The following is a 21,919-nucleotide window of genomic DNA, read 5'->3' as shown; positions in this document are numbered from 1 at the left end:
TTTATGTGAAAAAAAGAAGCAAATCCATACCCCTTTACGGCGTTTCAAAAACAAGCATATGTCAAAAGGAAGGCACCAACCAGTAGTAGCATTGATACAGAACAAGACACAAATAATTACTAAAACTTCTTGTCATTAGAATGACATTTGATGCTTTAAGGGAAAATGCTTACCAGAATCTCCAGGGTAAGAAGAGAAACCAAAATCATGCTGTGACAAACATCTGCAAATTTGATTATTCCAAATATGATTTTTCGGACAGGTCTTGTTTGCCACATGACACCTGTGAAATTGAAAAGGCTGTTGATATACTACCATAAGAACTCAAGAAGAAAAAAAACCCTATTTTAGCTGTTGATTGCTTTAGTTTCTCTCCATTGCAAATATCTTTCTAAGAGTGTCCGTGCATACATAATTTTACTTTTTATTCCTTTCAAATCTGTGACTGAAAGTTCTCCCCACTACAGAGATGTTCAACCATTCATTGAAGAAACCTTCTCACATTTTGAGTTTTAGCTCCACCTTCTAGAAGCTGATATTTGTACTTTGCTGATATTGTTTGGAAACAGACATAATCCTAGAACATAAGCCTCATATAGAAAGGTATAAAAATTCTTTTTGCACGCCATATACTAGTAACAGGCATCATTTTCCATGGTTTTTTTTAATTACAATTTTTTTTTTCAAATTTAAGAAGTCAAAAGACTGCAGATAATAGTTTCTGAATGAATGCTATAGGCAAAACTTAAAAAAAATAAAATCTGTTTAACAGATTCCGTTCCACTTCTCGTGAAAGTTATGTGCTATTAGCTGACACTTCCTCATCAGTCACTTATTCTGGTCAGCCTTCTCCAACCTAAAGATTTGGACTTCAGCAGAGATTCCTCTTCACTTTAGAAATAAAGACAGTAAAGAAGTTTAGTTTAGTCCTCTTTTTCTGCTACAGTTTGCAGCCAAGGTAGTGGTAGCAAAGAAAGCAAAAAATCCAAACAGCTGCTGTTGCCTTTTGAAAGAATGAGTGAACTGAGCTATCTGGTGAATCACTGATAGAATATTTATGTGTATTATCTCATTTTCCTTGCTCGCAATTTCTTTATCACCACAGCTGACATTACATCTTTGAACAAGTCAAGCCTAACTTCATGTATCCGGGCTCTGTCATTTATTCATTGTTTCTGTTCTAAAATCCCACTAATCTTTTAAGACAACACCTATATTACACACTTGATGCACTTTTCATTCCCCTGAGCACCATTACTCACACATTCAAAAATGCAGGTGCGGGGACATTCTTCCATGATCATCACTCAAGCAGACCATGCCCCTTCAACACAGTAAATCACTCAGTTTGTAAAGACTGCGGTGGTTTAACATCACCTTGCATTACCTCATGTTTTATCAGACTGGTGTTTCCTGATTTCACTCCACTAATGATCTCACTCTTGCTGCCTCACTTGGCATACCCCTCCTTTAGCCTGCCTTCCAATTCCACTTGAGAGATAGTACGGATAATTTACAGACATACTATTGTATTCTGTTAAGAAAACCCAAACCAACCAAATCAAACCAAACAACAACAAAAAAACCCCAAACCTGCCTGCCTGTTTCATTGTACAAAGCCATAGATTCTAAACTTAAAGACAGTAAGTAACAGTAGAGAAGACCTTTATATATTCTGATCTAGTATTATGTTGTCTTACCTCTGTGGAAGGAAACAGCACCTGTGAGTGCTGGTCCAAGTCTGGTATCTGTATTCTCACCTCCCTCAACTACAGGTAGCTGTTTCCTGGCTAGAATAAACTCTTGCACGCAAATTAAAGAAGGATATCTTCAACTATTTTAATAATTTAAAATCAGTTTTCTGGTGCCAGATTGTTCTGTGACGTTTTTCATTCAAAATAACACACACAAAAAAATCAATATGCTACTCCTGTGGAATGCCAATTAACCCTTTATTTTCCCCTTTCATTCTATTTTATGTGTACCTCTGGCATATGAAGATGTCGAAAAGATTTGTAAGTTAAAGAGTCCCGAAAAAACAAGACTTTTTTAAAAACACATTTAAAATCAGAAAATACAGATTGAGAGAAAAATGTTGTCTCTTAATTATTTACAAACACATTTTCAGCTTTTCTTTCAAAAAGAAATTTATTTTGTTGATGTTTTCTTTAAGCTTAATTAGATTGTAGCTCTTCCAGCAAATCCCACACACATTATTCTTCAGTTTTAAATCATATCTCTCCAGTTTATCTACTTGGTAAAAAGGTGCTGTTAATTTAGTAAAATTCTCTTTGTGTAAAATAACGGCAGCTCCCTTGCAGAATGTATTCTGCTACTGCTATGCACAGTTTGCCTATCCTAACTGTGAAAACTTCCCAGCAGTATTTTAAATCTGAATTACATAGGCTTGCTCATAATGTGAAAGGAAAGACAAGCCTCATACTTACTGAGTTTGTGCTGCTGGCAAGGAACGTCTTATGATGGAGTGGACTTGTCTGTAAACATCCAGCTTGGACATGCACCGGCAGGATGTGTGGTTGGCAAAACTGACCGTGACGGGCTTGGGGCCGTGGGACAGAGGTACCGTGATCTCAAACAGCTACAAAAGGCAAAGCAAAGCAAAAAACTTCTTTTACAGATCCAACTATAAATGTAAGGACATAGAAAAAACCTATCATGAATTTAAGTTCAGATTTTTTTGTTGTCTTCCAGCATTGAATTATATTGCTAAATAATTATTATGTTCAAAATTAATATGATAGCTGTGGCATGACAACTAAGATTTTTAATGTTAAACTCTGTTATGTGCCAATTTGCTTACTACAACATTTAATATACAAGAGAAAAATATTCAAAGAACTCATTTTTCTAGAGGCGACTTCAAATTAGCAGCATTAAAAAAAATTCCAAAATGAAACATTTGGAAGGTGCTTCAAAAAGCTAAATATCATAAAGAAGACAGTAACGAAGACCTAATACATCAGTTGCACAAATACAAAAGCTTAAGGGAAATAGCAGTATAGTGGACTTTGATCAAACCACTTCTGGATAAATAATGCTTGAACTACAGTATACTGCGTTTTTAAATTTTTCATTATTTGTATCTGCATGAGTTATATGCCTATCCTGATGGAATATATACTGAACTATTATTTTTTTCCAAAGTATTAAGAAATATCCACTACTGATAAAATAATCTGTATGTGAACTAACAAAATCTTAATTTTAGTGGGAATTATAGGTCGACTTATGAAAAAAGTCAACTTCAGTGATACCTTGTAGTAAAACTGAACAAGTGATAACAGAAAAACAGAGAGACTCATTTCAGTTTTCAGTTCAGGACATCAGCTTTATCAAATTAGGTAGGCTTTGCTGTAAAATGCAAGTCTCAATAATCTCGTGAAAAGTTAGGAAAAATACACTAGGTCAAAGTCTTAAAAACTGTTTTTTGATAGTGTTTAAGAAGGGAAACATTGCTGCCTTTTAGGTGTTCAGTCTTTCTTCCAAATACATTTAAGAACATTTCTGCATCTTCTGGGGACTTTACTACCTTTCAAAATGGTAGCTGGTTTTTATTCCAGTTCCAGTTGGTAAGATTGTATAAAAAGATTAATTTTTAGGTCAGATGTATTTGCAATGCTCTTTAAAAATCTGAAACTTTAGAGTATGCCATATACGCAGCATGCAAATCTAATCAGAATACTGGTAATTTTAAATGCTTCGAAATATAAAATACAGCATTACAGGATAAATTCACCTGCTTAGAAAGCTGATTCTTGGAAGATATCCATGAATCAATGGACAGAAAAAAGACTATGAACTTCATTACAATATTACACACATAAGGAGAATCTTGTTTTTTCTGTTATCTCGTGACAGCATTAACTTGTTTTTCTGAAGCTGAAATAAAGATCTGCTACAGAGAGAAGTGATGAATCCTAGAAAATGAAACAAGCACGAGTCTGTGAATGGACCTAAATGCAGCTGGAAAACAAGTGTATGCTCTTCCCATATTCTTGCAGTAGATCAATTTGCCATGCTGCAAAGCATTGCAGACTCCAGAGCACTGGAGATGGCAGCACAGAACAACTGCTACAATTCCGAGGTCCCGTCCCAACTACTGTCCTATTCAACTCCAGGAGATCACACTGATAGAAAACTGACACAAAAACCAGCTGAGATGTATCAATCATGGTAATAGAAATGGAAATGATGGTGAATATGAATTAATCTTAATTTGCATTTATCCCTCTGTCAAAGCTGTGAAAGGTATCAGTTTGGAGATGAATATTGCAAACAACTATTCTCATCAACACTTCAGTGGTGCAGTGAAAAAATATAAAGGTAGATTAGTTTCCTTGACCTCCTCAAATTTCCTTCAGTTTGTTCATATAAATTCTCTTAATAGAAATATATTTTACATCACCCAGGAGTTGCTACTGTTTACTCAGTGAAACTATTTAAGTGAATAAACTCTCAACATGCATAGGTTATGTTTGAATCTTCATCTAAATAAAACATTTCAGATTATGTAAAACCTGACCATAAGCAATGCTTTATGGTTTTGATAACATCCGTAATTTTTTTTTGCTCTCCTTCCTCATCCAACAGAACAATAAGCTCAACATCTGCTGTCACTATAGGGTATGTCTGGCAACACTTAACAGCCAAATATCAATACCTAAAAATGATATTTCTGTGAAAAATGCCGCGTAACATCTATATATGAGTCTGGTTCTCAGTTCTTTTTCTGGCACCATTGTTGGCTGTGGCTACTATTGTTGGTGCCCATGTGGCCCAAACGGGTAATTCTTGGAGACCAAATGGCTTATATTTCGGTTTGATCCCTTATTCCCTAAAAGACTAGATTTACTGCATTCTTAGAAGCCCAAATCTTCTCTTCCTTTCCAACTTTAAACTAAAATAAAAAACAGCCTAATTCACTCTAAAGGGAGAAGCCATTTCCTGCAGGTACCAATGCCTAAAGACAGGTATTTAGTAGCAAAGACTACAATGAATGAATGAGTCCCAGAAGAACATAGGATCTGATAGCAGTAGGGATTAGAGAAGTCTTCAAAAAGTGGAGAGCTTTTATTGCTCTGAAAAATGTTAGTAGTTATAATAAATAAATCAGCAATTTATGCCTATTGCTCCAGTCAGAGGCAAATAAAAGAAAAAAATAGCCTCAACTTGCCCATGCTGTCCTGTACCTTTTTGCCACCAATACTGTATTGTGAGGAAACCAGTGGAAAGCAACAACAGAAGCAATAAGCGATTGTATAACTAAACAGTAATATATATAACAAGAAAAAACCCAATCCCCCCCCCACTCCCCACACATAATCACAAAGCTCTATCTTCCTTTTTGAGAAGCTGCTAACTCTAAACATAAATCGGTAACACATTGTTAATCTCAGAGTACAGCATATAATAACAGAAGCTCTGTGTAATTGAAGAACAATTGAAAGCCATGAATAATTTATGCATTTAATAAGAATTCAACACCTGCAATTCAGCCAGTCTAAGGCTGTTTTATCACAGAAATCCAGATGGCAGGTCTTCCACTCTTTTGCACTATTTCTAGGGTTTCTCTTCCAAGTACTGTCCACAACCTAGAACTTCATATTATTCTAAATGTAGGGAAAAAAAAAAAATCTAACAGAAGATGGGAATCTCTGAATGTGTTGACAAAAAGTGCTAAAGGAACTCTTGAAAAAGCTATTTTGCATATATTCCTTCTCACTGATCCTTAGAATCATAGAATGGATTGGTTTGGAAAGGACCTTAGAGATCATCTAATCAGAGCGCCTCAGCCATGGGCAGGGACACCTTCCACTAGACCACGTTACTCAAAGCCCCGAAAGGCATGTAATTTTGAACCATGGCCCTGATGGCTTCTTCTTTACACTAGAAGGGTTTCATAGCGTACTTAACAGAAAAACTGAGGCTTTTTGTACAAAGTGTTTCTTTGCTTCAGTGACTAAATTAATCTATTCAGCACTAACATCATACGTGGCAATATCCATTGTATCAGCACACGTAAAATTATTATGCTCGCTGACTTCTGAAACATATTAAAACCATTATTATGTGGGAAGGCCATCATTCTAGGTATTTTCAAATACAGGATTTATGTATGTTTTTTTCCTAAGATTTAGATTAACTACCCCACGTTCTTCTGATGGCCCGTGGTTTATTTTGGCAAGTTTCCCTAAAACTGATTGAGTCTAAGTTTCCATCACTTGTGATCTTTGCACTTTCTAAAGTGTCAGTGAGGCCAGCCAAATATAACCAGTGTAACACAGTACAGTGTGTCTAGAGAGATTTTTAAACTAAGGACATAAGTCTATTTTCAAAACTAAACATCTCCATATTGAAAAGAACGAAAATAAACTATTTGAGAAATGGCACATCATCATTATTTTACTGTTGAACTTTCTTGAAAAACTATTTCACGGCTTATGTAGGATGTAACAACAGGTTTGATATAATAAATTCATATTTATTTAATATGCTTGGGTTCCTTATTCTATATTTTTCTATTTTAGTCCCTTTCTTTTCCCATAAATATTAACAAAAAACATTTGGAGCTTATATACCTCCCACTATTAAAAGTACCTACATTATCACTGCAATAATTAGTCTAACAGAAAAATGCAAAGGAAAAGGTAGAAATGGTAATGTTGAAAACAACTGAATATTCTTGCGGCATATCTCTGAATTGTGAAAAAGAGCACCATGTACAAACCAAATTGGGCAAGCAATTTCAAGATGTTAACTTGTTTCCTGTGACAAAATCTCCTCCAAATCTAATTTATATCTGCTTGGATAGATGTTTTCCTTTGAGGGACTATAACTGTAACCATGTAACAAGATGATTTAGGACGTTTACAACAAGTGATCTAAAAGAAGCTGAAAAAATGTCCTTCCTGACAGCCAAGAGGGAGAATGGGACGAAACAGCTCTTTGACATCTGCTCTCTGCTTCCCTTCAACCTGTAAGTGCGTCTAGGTGGGACATAAAAAAGTGCTGCTGAGGGACAGGCTACAGCTGCACCAGGTAGTTCCACAATGTTTGCAACCACTGCTGAAATATTTGTGACATGGAAACAGAGAACGGCTGTTTGATAACAAATCAGAGAAAAAACCCAAACAGCCACACCACAAAATGAAAACCCAACCAGTCATATTTCCACAGATCCTTACTAGCCAAGCCACCACTTACAAACTGGGCTACCACAGTCAAGAGAGGATCTACTGCGGTTTTTGAATTAGCCTAGGGAGTCTTCAAATATTGTCATAGATCTTGTACTGTATCTTAATTAAGAAGTTGTCTCATATCTCAATCCTGGTTGCAAAATCCCCTAGCAACTACAGAAACAGGTTTTGGGAAAAAATGGTATTAAAACCAAAGCAGAATAGTTTTCTACTTTTCTCTCAATAAAGTTAAGTAGTTAGAAAGGAGGAACACAGCCTGAACTAGAAAGCTATTGACCTTGCTCTGGACCACCACTGTGTTCCACAAGGCAATCTGGGAACATCTGACCTGGTCCATTCTCCTGGAAATCAATGATTTGCCCCCTATAAAAATAATTTCTGTACTTAGTTCTTTCATTTTTAATTAATTTTGATGAAAGCTGATATAATCTTTCTTTATGTTTTAATGTCTGGAATGCTAAAGATTGCCCTCACAGTAAGAACTCCAGCTGAAAAATTAATTTCCCATTAAGCACTTTCTCTGCAGGATGAAGAGTATGAAGTTATCTTACAGAGTTTATGCACCAAAAATAAAGCTAAAAAATGGTTAATTACGAGAAAACTATTTGTTCTTATCTCTTTCAGGAAAGGAGAGGAACTGCGGTAAAAATAGACATGTAGGGCACCCGAATTCCACATAAGATCTTGAATCCAGTAGTTTTTTTCTTCCTAATTCTCATCTGATTTGGGGTAAACTGTGGTCATATAATTTTAAAAAAATTGAGGTGGTGACAGAAGAAGAGATATAGCTATAGGTCTATTAAGGGTTTTTTGAAAACTGCATTCCATCAAGGATCAGATAAAACTGGAAATCAGAAGCAAGACAGAAAACTCATAGATACAATTGCTTGCTTTTACAGATAAAATAAGAAAACAAAATAGTGTTATTGCTTCTTCTTTCAAGTAAGACCTTTAAGATTTTCCTTTTCAAATCTTTAACTACTACTGTGTCATATAATCATCAATAACATCAAGAATTTCAAAAGGAAACTTAGTGCTAAACATTTTCTACTGGGTAAAAAACTACTTCACTCGATCGATGTGAACAGTAAGACGGAGAGAAACATGATTTAGCCCAACTGACATACTGCCCAAAAACTAGGAAATCTAGTTTATATCGTTATGTGGAACAGCTCTCTCTGTGATAAAATAATCCTTTATTTTGGTAAGCTAAACTTTACCAATACATTAAAAAAAAAAAAAAAGTCTCATTCCTTGGGTTTTAAATTGAAAGTTATATTTGCATTTTTCAAGCAAGTGGAATTGAGACAATAGTTTCTCCTAATAATGAGAGAAACAGTAAGGCTTGAACAAAGTCATTGTGGTAGTTGTCCTAATTTAAGCTATTTGAGCTACATTACTCCTGTCCTGTGTGGCTGTCTACCAATAGCCTAAATTTAGGATTGAAAATTCTTGGAAGGATATACCATTTCAGACAGACATATTGGGTGAGGAATAAGGGAAGAAAATGCACTCTACAAAATTAGTGGGTTTTGCTGTTTTCTTTACATTCCCTTTTCCTAATTTCCCCCAAAAAAGGCTCAGAGCACTCAGAAGTTTTATGATAAAAGAGTGACATTTCTAATGGCTTAAATTTTATAACTGGCTATACAGTTTTTGTTCTTCATTATATATATGTCCTGCATCTTCAGCTAGATGAATCCTCTCGAAAAAGGAAGCAAGATTTACACTAAAAAGTGAAAAAGCCCACAACAACAAAAACCCTAACAAGTACTATAATACCAGGAAAATACCCTAGGAAATGCTTTTAAGTATGATTATTTTTCTTGATTTTTGAGGGAAATGTTGAAAGATAATTTTGATAATTCCTGTATCTACTTAGAATAATGTAGTATATGCTGTTTTAAAGGCACCTCACAGGCTCCGTGCATGGTCTCTGCACACTCCTATCTGATCACTAACCCCAAACTTTAAGAAGAAAAGTTCTTTCTTACTTACTGTGCATACACCTGGAAGAAGATGCATTACAACAAAACAAATAGGTACATAATGCTAACATGTCTTAACATAGTAAAAAACCCTTCCTAAAGGGCTGTATTTGCAAGGAATACATGAACTGGAATAAAAGAGTGAGAACTTACTGTCTTGCTGATGTAATTTGTGCTGATATTCATACACTGAAGTCCTTCACTATTGCAGCAACCTCCACATCTGTAGATGGATACACATGGGGGTTTAAAGAAGGTGTTTGTAGTTGCTCCAAACTCTTTTCCCACATCCACACACACTTCACGTGGCATGCACTGAGTTTTTCTCCATTCAGTATCAATACCTGCCAAGTTACAGGGAATTTCACATGTTATAAAGTAACTGTTTAAAATCAAAACTATCCTGACGTAAATTAGGATTAGTTTTTAAACTTCAAAACCAGAATATGAATTTCTAGAGTCACACCATTCAGCCAGGGAAACACACTGTTACCTTCTAGCTGATTTTTCTTCTTCATCGGGACCTGACATATTATAATGGAGCAGATGAAAAGTCACAGTGGAGCTAAAAGGGAACCTAACAGGCAGAGGAGACCTTAAAGCATAGAATCATAGCCTGGTTTGTGTTGGAAAGGACCTTTAGAGGTCACCTGTCACCTAGTCCAACCCCCTCGTAATGAGCAAGGACATCTTCAAGCAGATGAGGTTGCTCAGAGCCCCATCCAAACTTGAATGGCCTTGAATGTTTCCAGGAATGGGGCATCTACCACCTCACGGGGCAACTTGTTCAGTAAATCACCATCCCTATAGTAAATTTTTTCCCCCTTTATCTAGTGTGAATCTACTTTCTTTAGTTTAAAATTATTACCCTTGTCCTATCACAACAGGACCTGCTAAAACCTCTCATCTTTCCCATAGACCCCCTTTAGGTTCTGGAAGTCTGCTAGAAGAACTCCCGGGAGTTTTCTCTTCTCCAGGCTGAGCAGCCCCAACTCTCTCAGCCCATCTTTGTAGGAGAGGTGCTCCAGCCCTCTGAACATCCTCACAGCCCTCTTCTGGACCTGCTCCAACAGACCCACATCCTTCTTGTGTTGGGGGCCCCTGAGCTGGACACTGTGGACACAGCACTGCTGATGGCATCTCACTAGAGCAGAGAGGGGCAGAATCACCTCCCTCAAACTGTTGGCCAGCAGCTAAAGCTGCACGTGACCTGGGGCAAGTCTCACCTTGAGTAAAGTCTGCACTCCAGCACTGCTCACTTCTGCAATGTAATTTTAACCAGCCCCACACAGTACTTCACTTGGATATATTAGAAATGTTAAAATTTATATTCTTAATGTGAAATTAATTTAAATACATGTTTAGTTTGTTAACTAGAAGGGCATAATTTAAAGCAAAAGCTTATTATTTAGCAATTATGTACAGAATGTGATTCAATCTGATGGATGATTTTTGTGCCCAGATTACCCACAGAAATTTGGGCAAAGACTTTGTATCATGTTATACAGCATTTTACTAAATATAATCTTGCACTAAACAGCCCCGAGACTTGCAGCTGCACAGGTCCTTTATTCCCTTTCGGCAGTAGGTTTTGGTAAGCTGTTCAACAAAAAATAGAAATTTTGCCTTATGTGTACTCTCCATTAAGGTACATGATTTCCAATATCATGTGAAAAAATACACCTGCTGCTATAAAGCCTGCATTTCTCTACCTACAAGCACTTGCTTAAACTGTAAGTTATTTTCATCCAAGCTATCTGAAACACTGAAAGGTATTCAAACACATTGGTTTGAAAACTGTTTTGCTTGTTTTAGCACAACCTCATTGAAACCTCATTCCTCTTGTAATATGAAAAAGTTACAAGTGGAATATTTGGTGTTCCAAAACCATAATGCATAAGAGAAGAAAGCATTACCAGCTGTGATGCAATTGCAGAAAATGTAGAGAAATAGTTAAATGAATCCAAATATTAGCATCCTCTTTGTTTTCTGCAAAATTGTTACAGCCTCTATAAAGTAGGATTCCTTATACATGAAGACAAACACTTCACTTTCTGTACTGAGCTGAGGAAGCACTTTCTTACAATGGACATACCTAAAATATGTCTGCAGAGTGATTTGTTTCATTATGAAAGGCTGACTATCAAAGATGTTATATCATAGACAAGACATCCTATCAGACTGCTAAGATTGGTTTACTGACAATGCTTAGCTTTTAGAATATTTTTACGCAATTAAAAAACCTTCAGATTTTCATTCATTGTGTGTTGGAACATGGATTGTGTCCTGTACTTACTTTTCAGGATCTCTGCATTATAGTGTGCTGCGGCAAATTTCAGGGAATCATCTGATCTTGTGTCAAAGCTGGAGTGTTCCCTGTTGTGTTGCCAACCTCCTCTCCTCAACTGACATTTGAACATTTTCCAGTATTCTGGGTAGAGTACTGTCATGAGTTCATCCACACTGGACACAGACCGCAACTGCTCTTCCAGGTCTCTGCTTCCATGAGCCTGCCAAAGTAACGTGCAAGATTAATTACCTTCTCTAACACAGAAGGTTTGCTGGAAACTGGTCTGAAATGCAACTCAAACATCGTAAAATAAAGGGATTCTCATAATAAAAACTGCTTCTGTCAGTCAATGCCAACATTACTATATTAACAAATAATGAAATGCTTTGCTTCTTCCAACATTTCTTTATTAGCCTTGCAGTTCAAAAGATCTCTGTGAGAATGGAGCTATAGAATTAGACCTATGCAAACAGTTTGCAGATTATTAAAAAAAAAGTATTTATTTTTATCCTGGAAAGATAGGGGATTTTTTGAATGCTTAATCCCCAAAATATTTAAATTATGTTCATATTATCTAATATCATATACCCCTAAAGTAACACCAAGTTTTTCCCATTTTCCCTTAGTTCCAGAAAATCAAAAAACCCAGAAATGCAAAAACAGGTAAACAAACAAACAAACAAACAAACCACCAAACTAAGAAACTAATTTATGCTATTTAGCACCTTTCTAGGGAAAATCTTAATAAGCAAATTCTATGATAAAGCACTAATCCCCAAATCAGCAGGACACGAGGACTTTGGTACCTTGAAGAATCTAAACCTCACGCTCCCTTGCTGTTTCAGGCGTAGCCTCAAACTCCGTAATCTTGCTTTCTTATTCTCTGGCCTTTATACAAACTCATCGCAACTGCAGTTTTCTAAACAAGTGAGATTTACTGAGATTCCAGTTTATCGTTTATCAGGAAGATTCCTCTGTTTCTCTTAGATGAAACATACTGCATCAAAAGACTGGTGTTTATCCTCTGCCCACCTTTCTCATCCATTAATTGCTGACTTCCCAAAGGTTAGGGCAGTATGGAGAAAGAAGAGTATTGAAGAACCTTTAGCCACCTTCTCAGCCTGCATGGCCCTTAGATGGCAGTATGAGACACAAAATATAGAAGTACACCTTGTACAAAATGCATCAGCTGGCTGGAGACTCCACAGCTTACTACAAAACTGTCGCTCTACTCAAAAAACAGGCTCTACACCAGGCTGTAAGCATGTAAAACATATCTAAATGCAGAAATACGAAACTACATGAACAGAAATTTACAGTTTCTTATCAGCCTCAACTACTAACAAAAAATAACTCTTTCAGTTCAATGATCTTGAACATTACGCGAGTAAAACAGGTTCAGAACTAGCCCACCTGAATCAAAACTGCTCCTTGTCTCACAAACAACAAGGGTATAAAATGGTTGCATTTTATGGTTACATCTACTCCCTTATCCAGTGTCAAGTACAGCAGAAACACCCCAGGATAAGGCAAATTCACAGAACTCATTTCTGTAAATACAGTTATATACAGAACCGTGAAGGGGATGAGGCACTGGAATAGTGCCACCCAGAGAAGTTGTGCATGTCCAACCCCCGGAATTGTTCAAGAGCAGGCTGGATGTAGCTCAGAGCCACCTGGTGTAGTGAAAGATGTACCTGTCCAAGGCAGGGGACCTGGAGCTGGATGATCTTTAAGGTTCCTTCCAACTCAGGCCATTCTGTGATTCTAATATTCTAATACCAACTTTAAATTTGTTTTGACAAAGCATTATGAAGTCAAAAAAATATTTTCACCGAAGCCTCGCTAACCACAGTGTCCTTGCAGACGACTGTCCTGGAAGGTTTCAACATTCAAGCTATTGTCTTGGAAATGTGTCCATGCAAGGTCTTCATCTCTTTCCCTTGCCACCACAGGAAGAGCCATCCCTGACCCAAGCCACGCATCAAGAAGTTTCTGAGAGATTTGCCTCCAAATTTAATGGTAACACTGAGAATTTTACTCGTCATCACCCCTGCTCTCCTTGCAGGATGCCACTCAGGCTCTCAATCAGTGGGTCACAGACAAAAATCCAAGCTTAACAAACAACTAATTAGGCTACTCGCTGCTTGCACCTCCTGAGAGGTGAGAAGTGCGAGATTTGTGCAACCTCGCTCCTGCCAAACTGTTTCCTGAGGGTGCTGCAGCACACGGCCCTTGAGTAATGGGAAGCAAGTTGCTGCACCGGCACAATGCCAGCGTCGCAGATGCATGTCTGCCACGTGATGGGAATACGCATGGCACAGCGAGTAGATCCTGTCACAAGGCTGGAAGCCAGTCTATTATGTAAAAGGCACAGGAACGAAACCTGTGGTTAGCCATCCAGTAGCTGACCCTAGGAAGTTCTAGCAGATTATGGGGGTAACATGGAAAGAGAATTCAACCAAAGCTTTGCACTTCTGATGAATCCTTAAAAGCCTGTACAGCTCACAGTAGACAGAACATTGGCTATAGCTGCCGCAGATATTCAAAGTACAGGCCTAGAGCATCAGGAAAATTAGTAATGAAACTCAGTATCACTTTGTTGATAAGAAGTCAGGCATGGAGAAGCAAAGTGAAAGTTTTGAAAATAATGCATGCTGATCAATTCCTCTTTCATCAGGCAATCAAGTCATGTCATTTCAGCTGGACACAAAATTTTTTATACACGTATTAAATATGTACGACTAAAACTTAAAATGTGAAGAAATTAATGGCTTTAATTAAGCATTGCATCAAATGTAATAAAGCAATGTTTTACCCTGGACATCCCATGGGCCATAGTGCCACATGCCTACAACCTTAGACAAGGCAGCCCCAGCTGTGTGTATTATCTTAGGGACAGAGAGGCTGGAGAGCAGTGCAATGGTAAGCTGAACATGAGTCAACAGTGCCCTGGCAGCCAGGAGGGCCAGCCCTGTCCTGGGGTCATCAGGCACAGCATCACAGCTAGGAAAGGGGAGGGGATTGTCCCGCTCTGCTCTGAGCTGGCCGGCTCCACCTTGAGTGCTGGGGGCGGCGCTGGGTGCCTCAATATAAAAACCAAAACAAACAGGCTATTAGGGAGTGTCCAAAGGAGGGCCTCAAAGTTGATGAAGGGTCTGAAGTGACTGAGAGCACTTGGTTTGTTCAGTCTAAAGGAGACTGAGGGGAGATCTCACTGTGGTCTTCAACATCCTCACAAAGGGAAGCAGAGGGGCAGATATTGATCTCATCAAAGACCAGTACAGTATTTGAGGAAATGGCATGAAGCTAAGTGGGGGGAGGTTTAGTTTGGATCTCAGGAAAAGGTTCTTCACCCAGAGGGTGGTAGGGCACTAGAACAGGCTCCCCAGGGAAGTGGTCACAGCACTAAGACTGAGTTCTAGGAGTATTTGGACAATGCTCTCAGGCACATGGCGTGACTCTTGGGGCTGCTGTTTATGGAGCCAGGAGCTGGACTTCAATGATCCTGATGGGTCTCTTCCAACTCAGCTTATTCTATGATTCTATGAGTACTTACTTAATACAAACAAAATGAAAACAATTTCTGGAGCAGATATATAAAATTACTTAAAAGAAAAAAACATCATTATGGCCTCTGAAATATTTTCTGCTCAGCTTAATAAAGCCATTTGCTTGTAAAGATGGCTTTAATTCAAATTTACACTGTGGGAAAACAATTTGATCACTAGACAACTTTTGTTCTCTCCCCTCTTCCAATTTTGAAAGGAAAGGAGAAGGAAATTCATATATCTGTACTAAATACACTACACCTAGTACCCAGAGTTAGGGAACAACAACAACAACAACAAATTGCGTTACATATATTATAAATATATGCTTACAGTGCTTGAGTTACAGATCAATGATCTCCTCATGTACGTCTACATATTTTTTAACTGCAGCAAATTAATCTCATCTGTGAAAAGCTGTTTAGAGGAACATTTGTTTAAGGAACTTAAGATTTAATTTTGTAAAACAGCCAAACATCTTGTTGACATGAACATCACATGAAATCTTAAGTTCTGGATCATTACAAGAGTGTGTCCTGCATATAGGATAAGCATCAGATCATTAGGGCTCTTTAGAAAGAGTTTCCTAATTTTTAAGGGAAGAATGAATCTGCTTCTATAAATATAATAGTAGCCTGGCAACGTTTTTGATTTTGTGCAAATTTTGGTAATTTCACAAAAATATACTGTTCTTGGTCCATATCTTTTATTCTTTGCTCTTTCCTTACTATGCACTGGCTTGTAGTGTAGGACGCTGGATTTCTATTGCAAAAAAAATTTTGAGACTTAAACACATATTTAGAACATATGACAACACAAAGTAACATCAACAAAAATGTACTAGAGATCAGAGGAGCTCTCATTTTTCATTTTTCTTATGCAAGTGCAGATTAGTGAAGTTCAGAAAGAAATATGGCTTGTAGCTGCAATTACTGTCACCAGGCTAGCAATTCCCAAATGTTAAGTTCAAAGGAAGAAAAAAAAACCCCAAGTAATAGAACATTAGAAAAGGTTGTAATAAGAGGAAATCTATGACTTTTAAGACTGAAGACAGCTTTTTGATAAATTTCAACAGACAGTTGATTTTCATATAATTACAGAGCACTCCTGATGAAATCGTGAACCAACTGCTTAATGTTTTACTGGTAATGCATCCTGGGATCTATGTTTTACATTAAGAAGGAAGCAGGAAATAGTGCCAAGAGTGATTGCGCAGTAAAGAGTTTTCTCTATCCCATACTTTCTATATTCTTGGCATTTTTAACTCATTTAAGGGATTGGGGTTTGAACTTTTATTTTTTTTTTAACCAGCACCACTCCCTTCATAAGTGTTTAACTCAATCCTCTGGCTGACCATTCCACTATTTTTTGTCATTTTTACCTATTATCAGTGTTATCCTGCATGAAAAAAAAAAATGCTAGAAGGCATAATCTGGAGAAAGATTCTGACTAATCTTTGACTAGCCAAATTCTACAAGATGATAGGTGATATTAAGCAAAATAACAACTTAAAAATACAAGTATGAATGGAAAATACAATAAAGATGCACTTCTCCATTACATTAATTTCACATTTTTCATGAGGAACACGGGAAATGACAAACACAAATAAATAAAGGTGTAAAGCTGATGACAAGTACTCTCTTGCTATTACTTACCTTCAGAACATTTTGCTCTATCAAAGTATGTTTTTCACAGTGTGGCTTTCCATTACATGGTATGTCCAGCTTTTAATAAAATTTTGGCTTGCAAGGGAAAGGGCAGGATACCAAATAGGCTCTATACCCATTAAAGAAGTCAAATGTATAATAGATTTTCCATGCATTACATTACTTATCTTTCATATGTCCCCAGTATTTGCGTCTATTATTAATAACAAAGGTCAGAACACTTAATAGTTGGCAGCATGCTTGACACATAATTGATAGTGCAATGTACTTTAATGGTAACTTATGTACCCAATACAGTTGTCAGCTCATTTCATTTTCAAGGATTTTGTGAACAATTCTTAGTAGGAAAATACTGTCTATAAGTGTCTTTAAATAGAGGGGTTTATATTCTGTATTTATTGATTGACTGAAATGGATTAAAATCAGGTATTTAAATCTAAATGTTGAAATTGCTTGTAAGCAAATGGAAATATTGCAAGAGAAAGTATTTATAAACACTTCACTTGCATAATAATTTATTGCAATTTTCATATATTTCAGTGCTAGTTTTTTTCAGAAGTTGATGCCAGTAAAAGAAAAAAATCTAATAAAGAATTGCAGCTATAGTTCAGAATTAAATTCAAATTTTATGCCCATTTATATGGTCTTACTAGAAAAGCCCTGACTGATTTCGATCTCCCATGCACCCATTTGTCACCAGCAAACTCGGATGACTGGAGTTGCAAACTTTTAAACTACCATTCAATAAAGTAACAAAACAGTGCCTTACAGAAGCCAAACAGTAACAGTGAACATAAATTTTATTTCACATCACTTCAAATAAGTAGAAAGACCACTGCAGTTAATGTGAACTAAATCAAAACATCATGACAACAGCAGAGATTAGAATCAGTCTCTGCTCCAAAGAGCTTACAAAGCATATCAGACAAACATAAAAAGTAAGAATAAGGTACAAAATAAATAAATAAAGGAGTTTGAACTATATTATGTTTTAAGTGATTTCTATTTACTATGGCATTTTAAAAACTAAGAATAACATCAGGGAAAGAAAACAAATAAATAGGAGGAGTGAAAGGAGAGAATGTACAAAGTAGATAGGCAAGGAAAAATAAATGAGTTTGGGAAGAATTTCAGAAGAGAATTTGCTAAGAAGTATGAAAAAGACATTGGCTATAAGGATAAATTTAAGACTACAGAAGTTCCACTTCTATATTATATATCATGTCTTCTTTTGACCATTTTTTGAGAAGAAGATGCATAAACTGCTAGAAAATCATCCTATGCTTATACTATTTAATATTGCTCTTCCTGTTTATAAGTACAAGTATTTAAGCTGAGGCAGCAGGTGATGTAAAATTTCCATGTTAAGGGAAATTCAATTTTATGCACATCAGCATTTTTAGGGCACTATTTTATTTATATAATCTTAGACAGTGCTGGAATATTTATCTAAGTTTATGGATCTGCACAAAGGTACTTATATTAAATCCTTTAGTCAAACATTTAGCTGCTGTAGACGTTCTGAAACATGCTTCTTGGCTGGTACTTGTTCTTCAAGTACCTGCATTCCTCAGTGGTTCTCAACCTTCACTAAAAAAATGCCAGTACTTTGATATATTCAATGGGAATTACTTATGAAAATACCCTCTTTTTAAAATCTCAGTTTGAGTTCCCTAGGAAGCAGAGAGAAAAGCAAAACAAAACAAACAAAAAAATCCTAGTTGCTTTCTAGAACAACTCTGTAGGCTGCTGCCTGATTGCTTCAGAAACTCATTTTGGAAAGCCAGTTCTCACAGCTTTCTGACTATAACAGAGAGCAGCTTTCAGAACAAGGATTTGTGGCACCTTAGCTAGACACCTTGTTTGGAAGCAATTTCACAACTAGGTTATAGTAACAGGAAAGGTTTTGTTCCCACACACTTCAACCTGATTTTTAAAATCTGCATTATTCCAAAGCAGCTCTTCAGTGTTCCTAAATCCCTGCAGACTATTTCTAGGAGTACTGAAAATTGTAATTGAAAAATAAAATACAAAAATCAAACCCATTATCAATAGACTTAATTCACTATTCGGGAGCTTTCACTAGATAAGCCCACAAAAAGGCTGAAGTCTGCAAATACGTGAGATAACCGTTTGCTGTCTAAGTGCAGCTGCATCTGGATTGTTTAATTGATTCAAAGGCTTGTACTGAAGCTTCCAGCTGGCATTACAGATAGATTTGGAATCAATAAGGATTTGGATTATTGCTGCTGAAAGGCTTACATGCGATTAAATCTTGGAGACATCAGGCAGTGCAATCTGTACCAGATGAAATCTGTGTATTATTTTCTTGGTCATCAGCAGCTCCAGTGACCAGTGGTGACAAATGTGCGGATCGCCATGCATGACCAGATGCATGACTAGAAGAAAGAGAAGCCCTTCGTAAGAAAAAAAACATTTGTAAAGTGAAAATAAAGGACAACACTGTGATGACTGCTGGGATATCAAGGTGATTAACAGACACAGAACCCTGCCAGAAAGGGGACAGCTAACAGAATGAGAATGCCAGTGCCCTCTGCAACGCAGCCACTGCAGCCACAAAGGTTCTAGTGCTGATTGTGTCTGCTCTGTCTTCAAGACATCTGGGTTGCAGCCACATGGCAGTTCTGTAGAATTTGACACATAAGAAAAACAATATGTTCATTTTGAATACTTTTAACCAACTTTTACCTCACGTTGACAAAAGCAAGGCACACAATTCTGAAAAGAAAAACTTGCACTCCTACTAGAAATCCTCCTCATTATAAGATCTTACTCTCTCAGAAAAAGATAAAATGCCAGTTTAGCTTTTTTTCTCTCTCTCTTTTTTTTTTTTAATATAGTCTGAATATTGCTATTCTTTCAAGATACCCTTCAACCTCTTGTTTTCCTTTCAGCAGTCACATGTATCCCATCAAAACCAGTACAAAAGAATAAACTATCAGGCCTTGCAAAGAAGGTTGCTTATTCACAATCTTTGCTTAGCTTTCACTGGCATTGCTTTTATTATAACTACCATTAGCTTTGTCAAAAAAAAAAAAAAAATCAAACAAATATAGAGTCCTTTTTTGAAGAAGATTATTAATGTGGTAGCACTGCAATGAGCCACCATCACCTGAGCAAGTGTAACACCAGCAGTGAGAATTAAAAACTTCCTCAATATCAAATTGAGAGTTACTAAGTGGAGAGGTAAGGGGCAGCCCCCTCATTTTAATGTGAATGCCAGCACATTCTGAGACGCTGCTTGAGCACAGTACCTGTGCTACATGAATACATCCCAGAGCCTAATTAGTCAGTGAGTGGGAGTTCTGGCTATGTATCAAGGGACTGGCTTCAAGAAGGCAGTAGGTAGTTTTTACGTCATGTTTTCTATTCAACACTTCAATCGTTCATTAAAAGTTTCACCAAGGGCAGGAATAATAAATTGCACATTTGTAAGAACACTTCTGAGTTATGCTGAACACATTCATTCTCACTGTGATGAAACTATTTAGTTTTCAATTCAACACTTTTGCTTATTCTTGAATTTTTGAAAAAGTAGTTATAGGAGGGAAATATTACATGAACACATCGTGTCTTATCATTGTTGCAGAATTTCTCTCATTACTAAGTAACTTTCCTTTTCACCAAGTTTTTAAAATCACTATTTGAAACACTGAGCAAACATAATTAATCCATGGTCTAAATATTTAGCAACAGGTCACAGAAATTTCTTGAATTAGTTATACTTTTAAAATGGTTCATAAAACAAATAATTTCACAGGCCATGAAACTAGATCATTGATTTTCAAAGACAAACTTGAACTTTATTCCTAAACAAATGTCTTAATCTACAAGGACATGATTTCTGTTTTTTTAAACAAATCTTGCGCAGTTTACAGATCTGTACAGAAATATTAATTACAAGACCACCTACTTTGTCACTTTTTAAAAGATATTCCAGCCATAAACACAACACACTACTTAAAATTCAACAAAACAACTAAAGAAAAATGAGCAACTTATAACACAGTAATTCTATTTTAAAAAAACCCTTAGTTTTAAATTATTACAAAAAGGTTTTGTATACATGAAAGAGGAAACACGTAAAGGGCCTCAGAAACCTGTGCATTTTATTGAGTGTTAGAGTTTTCAAGTATACACCATTAAAATTAAATTATTATTGGTTTATGCTATTTAGCATCATGTTTTTTCAGTTCATTTGACACAAGTCTATTTAATAAGCCAAAGTAATACACCAGACTAACATATCAGACAGGAAACCAAGGTATTAAGTTGTGGGATTTCATTAAAGAAAAAGTACCAGAAGAAGTTTGTATTTTTGTTATCGAGCTGTTACTTAAATATTTTATGTAAAGGATCTTTGCTAATCCAGAGAAATGAGAGATCACCTGAATTTTTTTAGCCTGAGTAGGTATACAATTCAGAGGACCTGCTACCCACAACCCACTTGTGTCTAACCCAATAATTTTTACTGGAAATTTGTTCTGCTCTGATTTCTGTGTGAAACATCCTTTGGACCACAATTTGACACCAGTTACAGAGAAGTTATGCAGAGACAAACCCACTTGTTTGGACATTGAGCCTGTAATTTTATTTTTTTTTTCCTTTTTGCTTTCCCTGATTGGCTAACTTCATTGCAAACTACAGTATAAAAATCAGTGGTTCTGTGGAGCTGTCACATCTGTTCTGAATGATGGGCAGAAAAAAATAATAAAAAATAAAAGGGTCTTTGATCACGAGAAGATAAATCTTGCTTGTGTATCACTGAAGGAGAAAGCTTATTGTACCATGTAAAACCTGACAGGTACGAAGTGATTTGCCAGCAAGGCATGAGAGATAGGGAAAGGCAAATGAAACCCTGAGAACGGCAAATCCAAGAACTAAATTGAGACTTGGTCACAATTCCCTTTCATGCAATTAAATCAGGAGAAATGTATGTTGCCCGTTATTTTTGGCTTACATTATTCTAAATAGTGCATTGTACAACAATGTTACTTAAAAAGGATCAAGGAACATCAGCAGTATTAACATAGATGCCAATTTATACTGACAGGACATAGAGTAATCCAATGCTGAACACAGTACACTATCAGAAGAGTTTTTGAATGAGGCAAACTTGACTGCAGAATGAAGTTATTGCATGAAGCGTGCCCTGAGGTATCAACTTCTATTGAATGGCAAG

At 36.5% G+C, this 21,919-nt stretch overlaps 1 protein-coding gene across 1 annotated transcript in view; it reads right to left on the bottom strand.

Annotated features, from left to right (window-relative positions):
- The window catches only part of VEGFC (vascular endothelial growth factor C), a 70,110-nt gene that overhangs the window by 5,418 nt on the left and 42,773 nt on the right, over nt 1-21,919 (bottom strand). The window contains exons 2-5 of the mRNA XM_040064663.2: nt 11,502-11,715; nt 9,359-9,549; nt 2,448-2,599; nt 174-283 (exon numbers count right to left, since the gene is read on the bottom strand). Of these exons, the coding sequence (XP_039920597.1) occupies nt 174-283; nt 2,448-2,599; nt 9,359-9,549; nt 11,502-11,715 (667 nt within the window). The remainder of the gene's footprint in view (nt 1-173; nt 284-2,447; nt 2,600-9,358; nt 9,550-11,501; nt 11,716-21,919) is intronic.

Source organism: Hirundo rustica, chromosome 5, assembly GCF_015227805.2.
Source record: "Hirundo rustica isolate bHirRus1 chromosome 5, bHirRus1.pri.v3, whole genome shotgun sequence".
NCBI lineage: Eukaryota > Metazoa > Chordata > Aves > Passeriformes > Hirundinidae > Hirundo > Hirundo rustica.
This window is presented reverse-complemented; position numbering and strand designations above follow the sequence as displayed.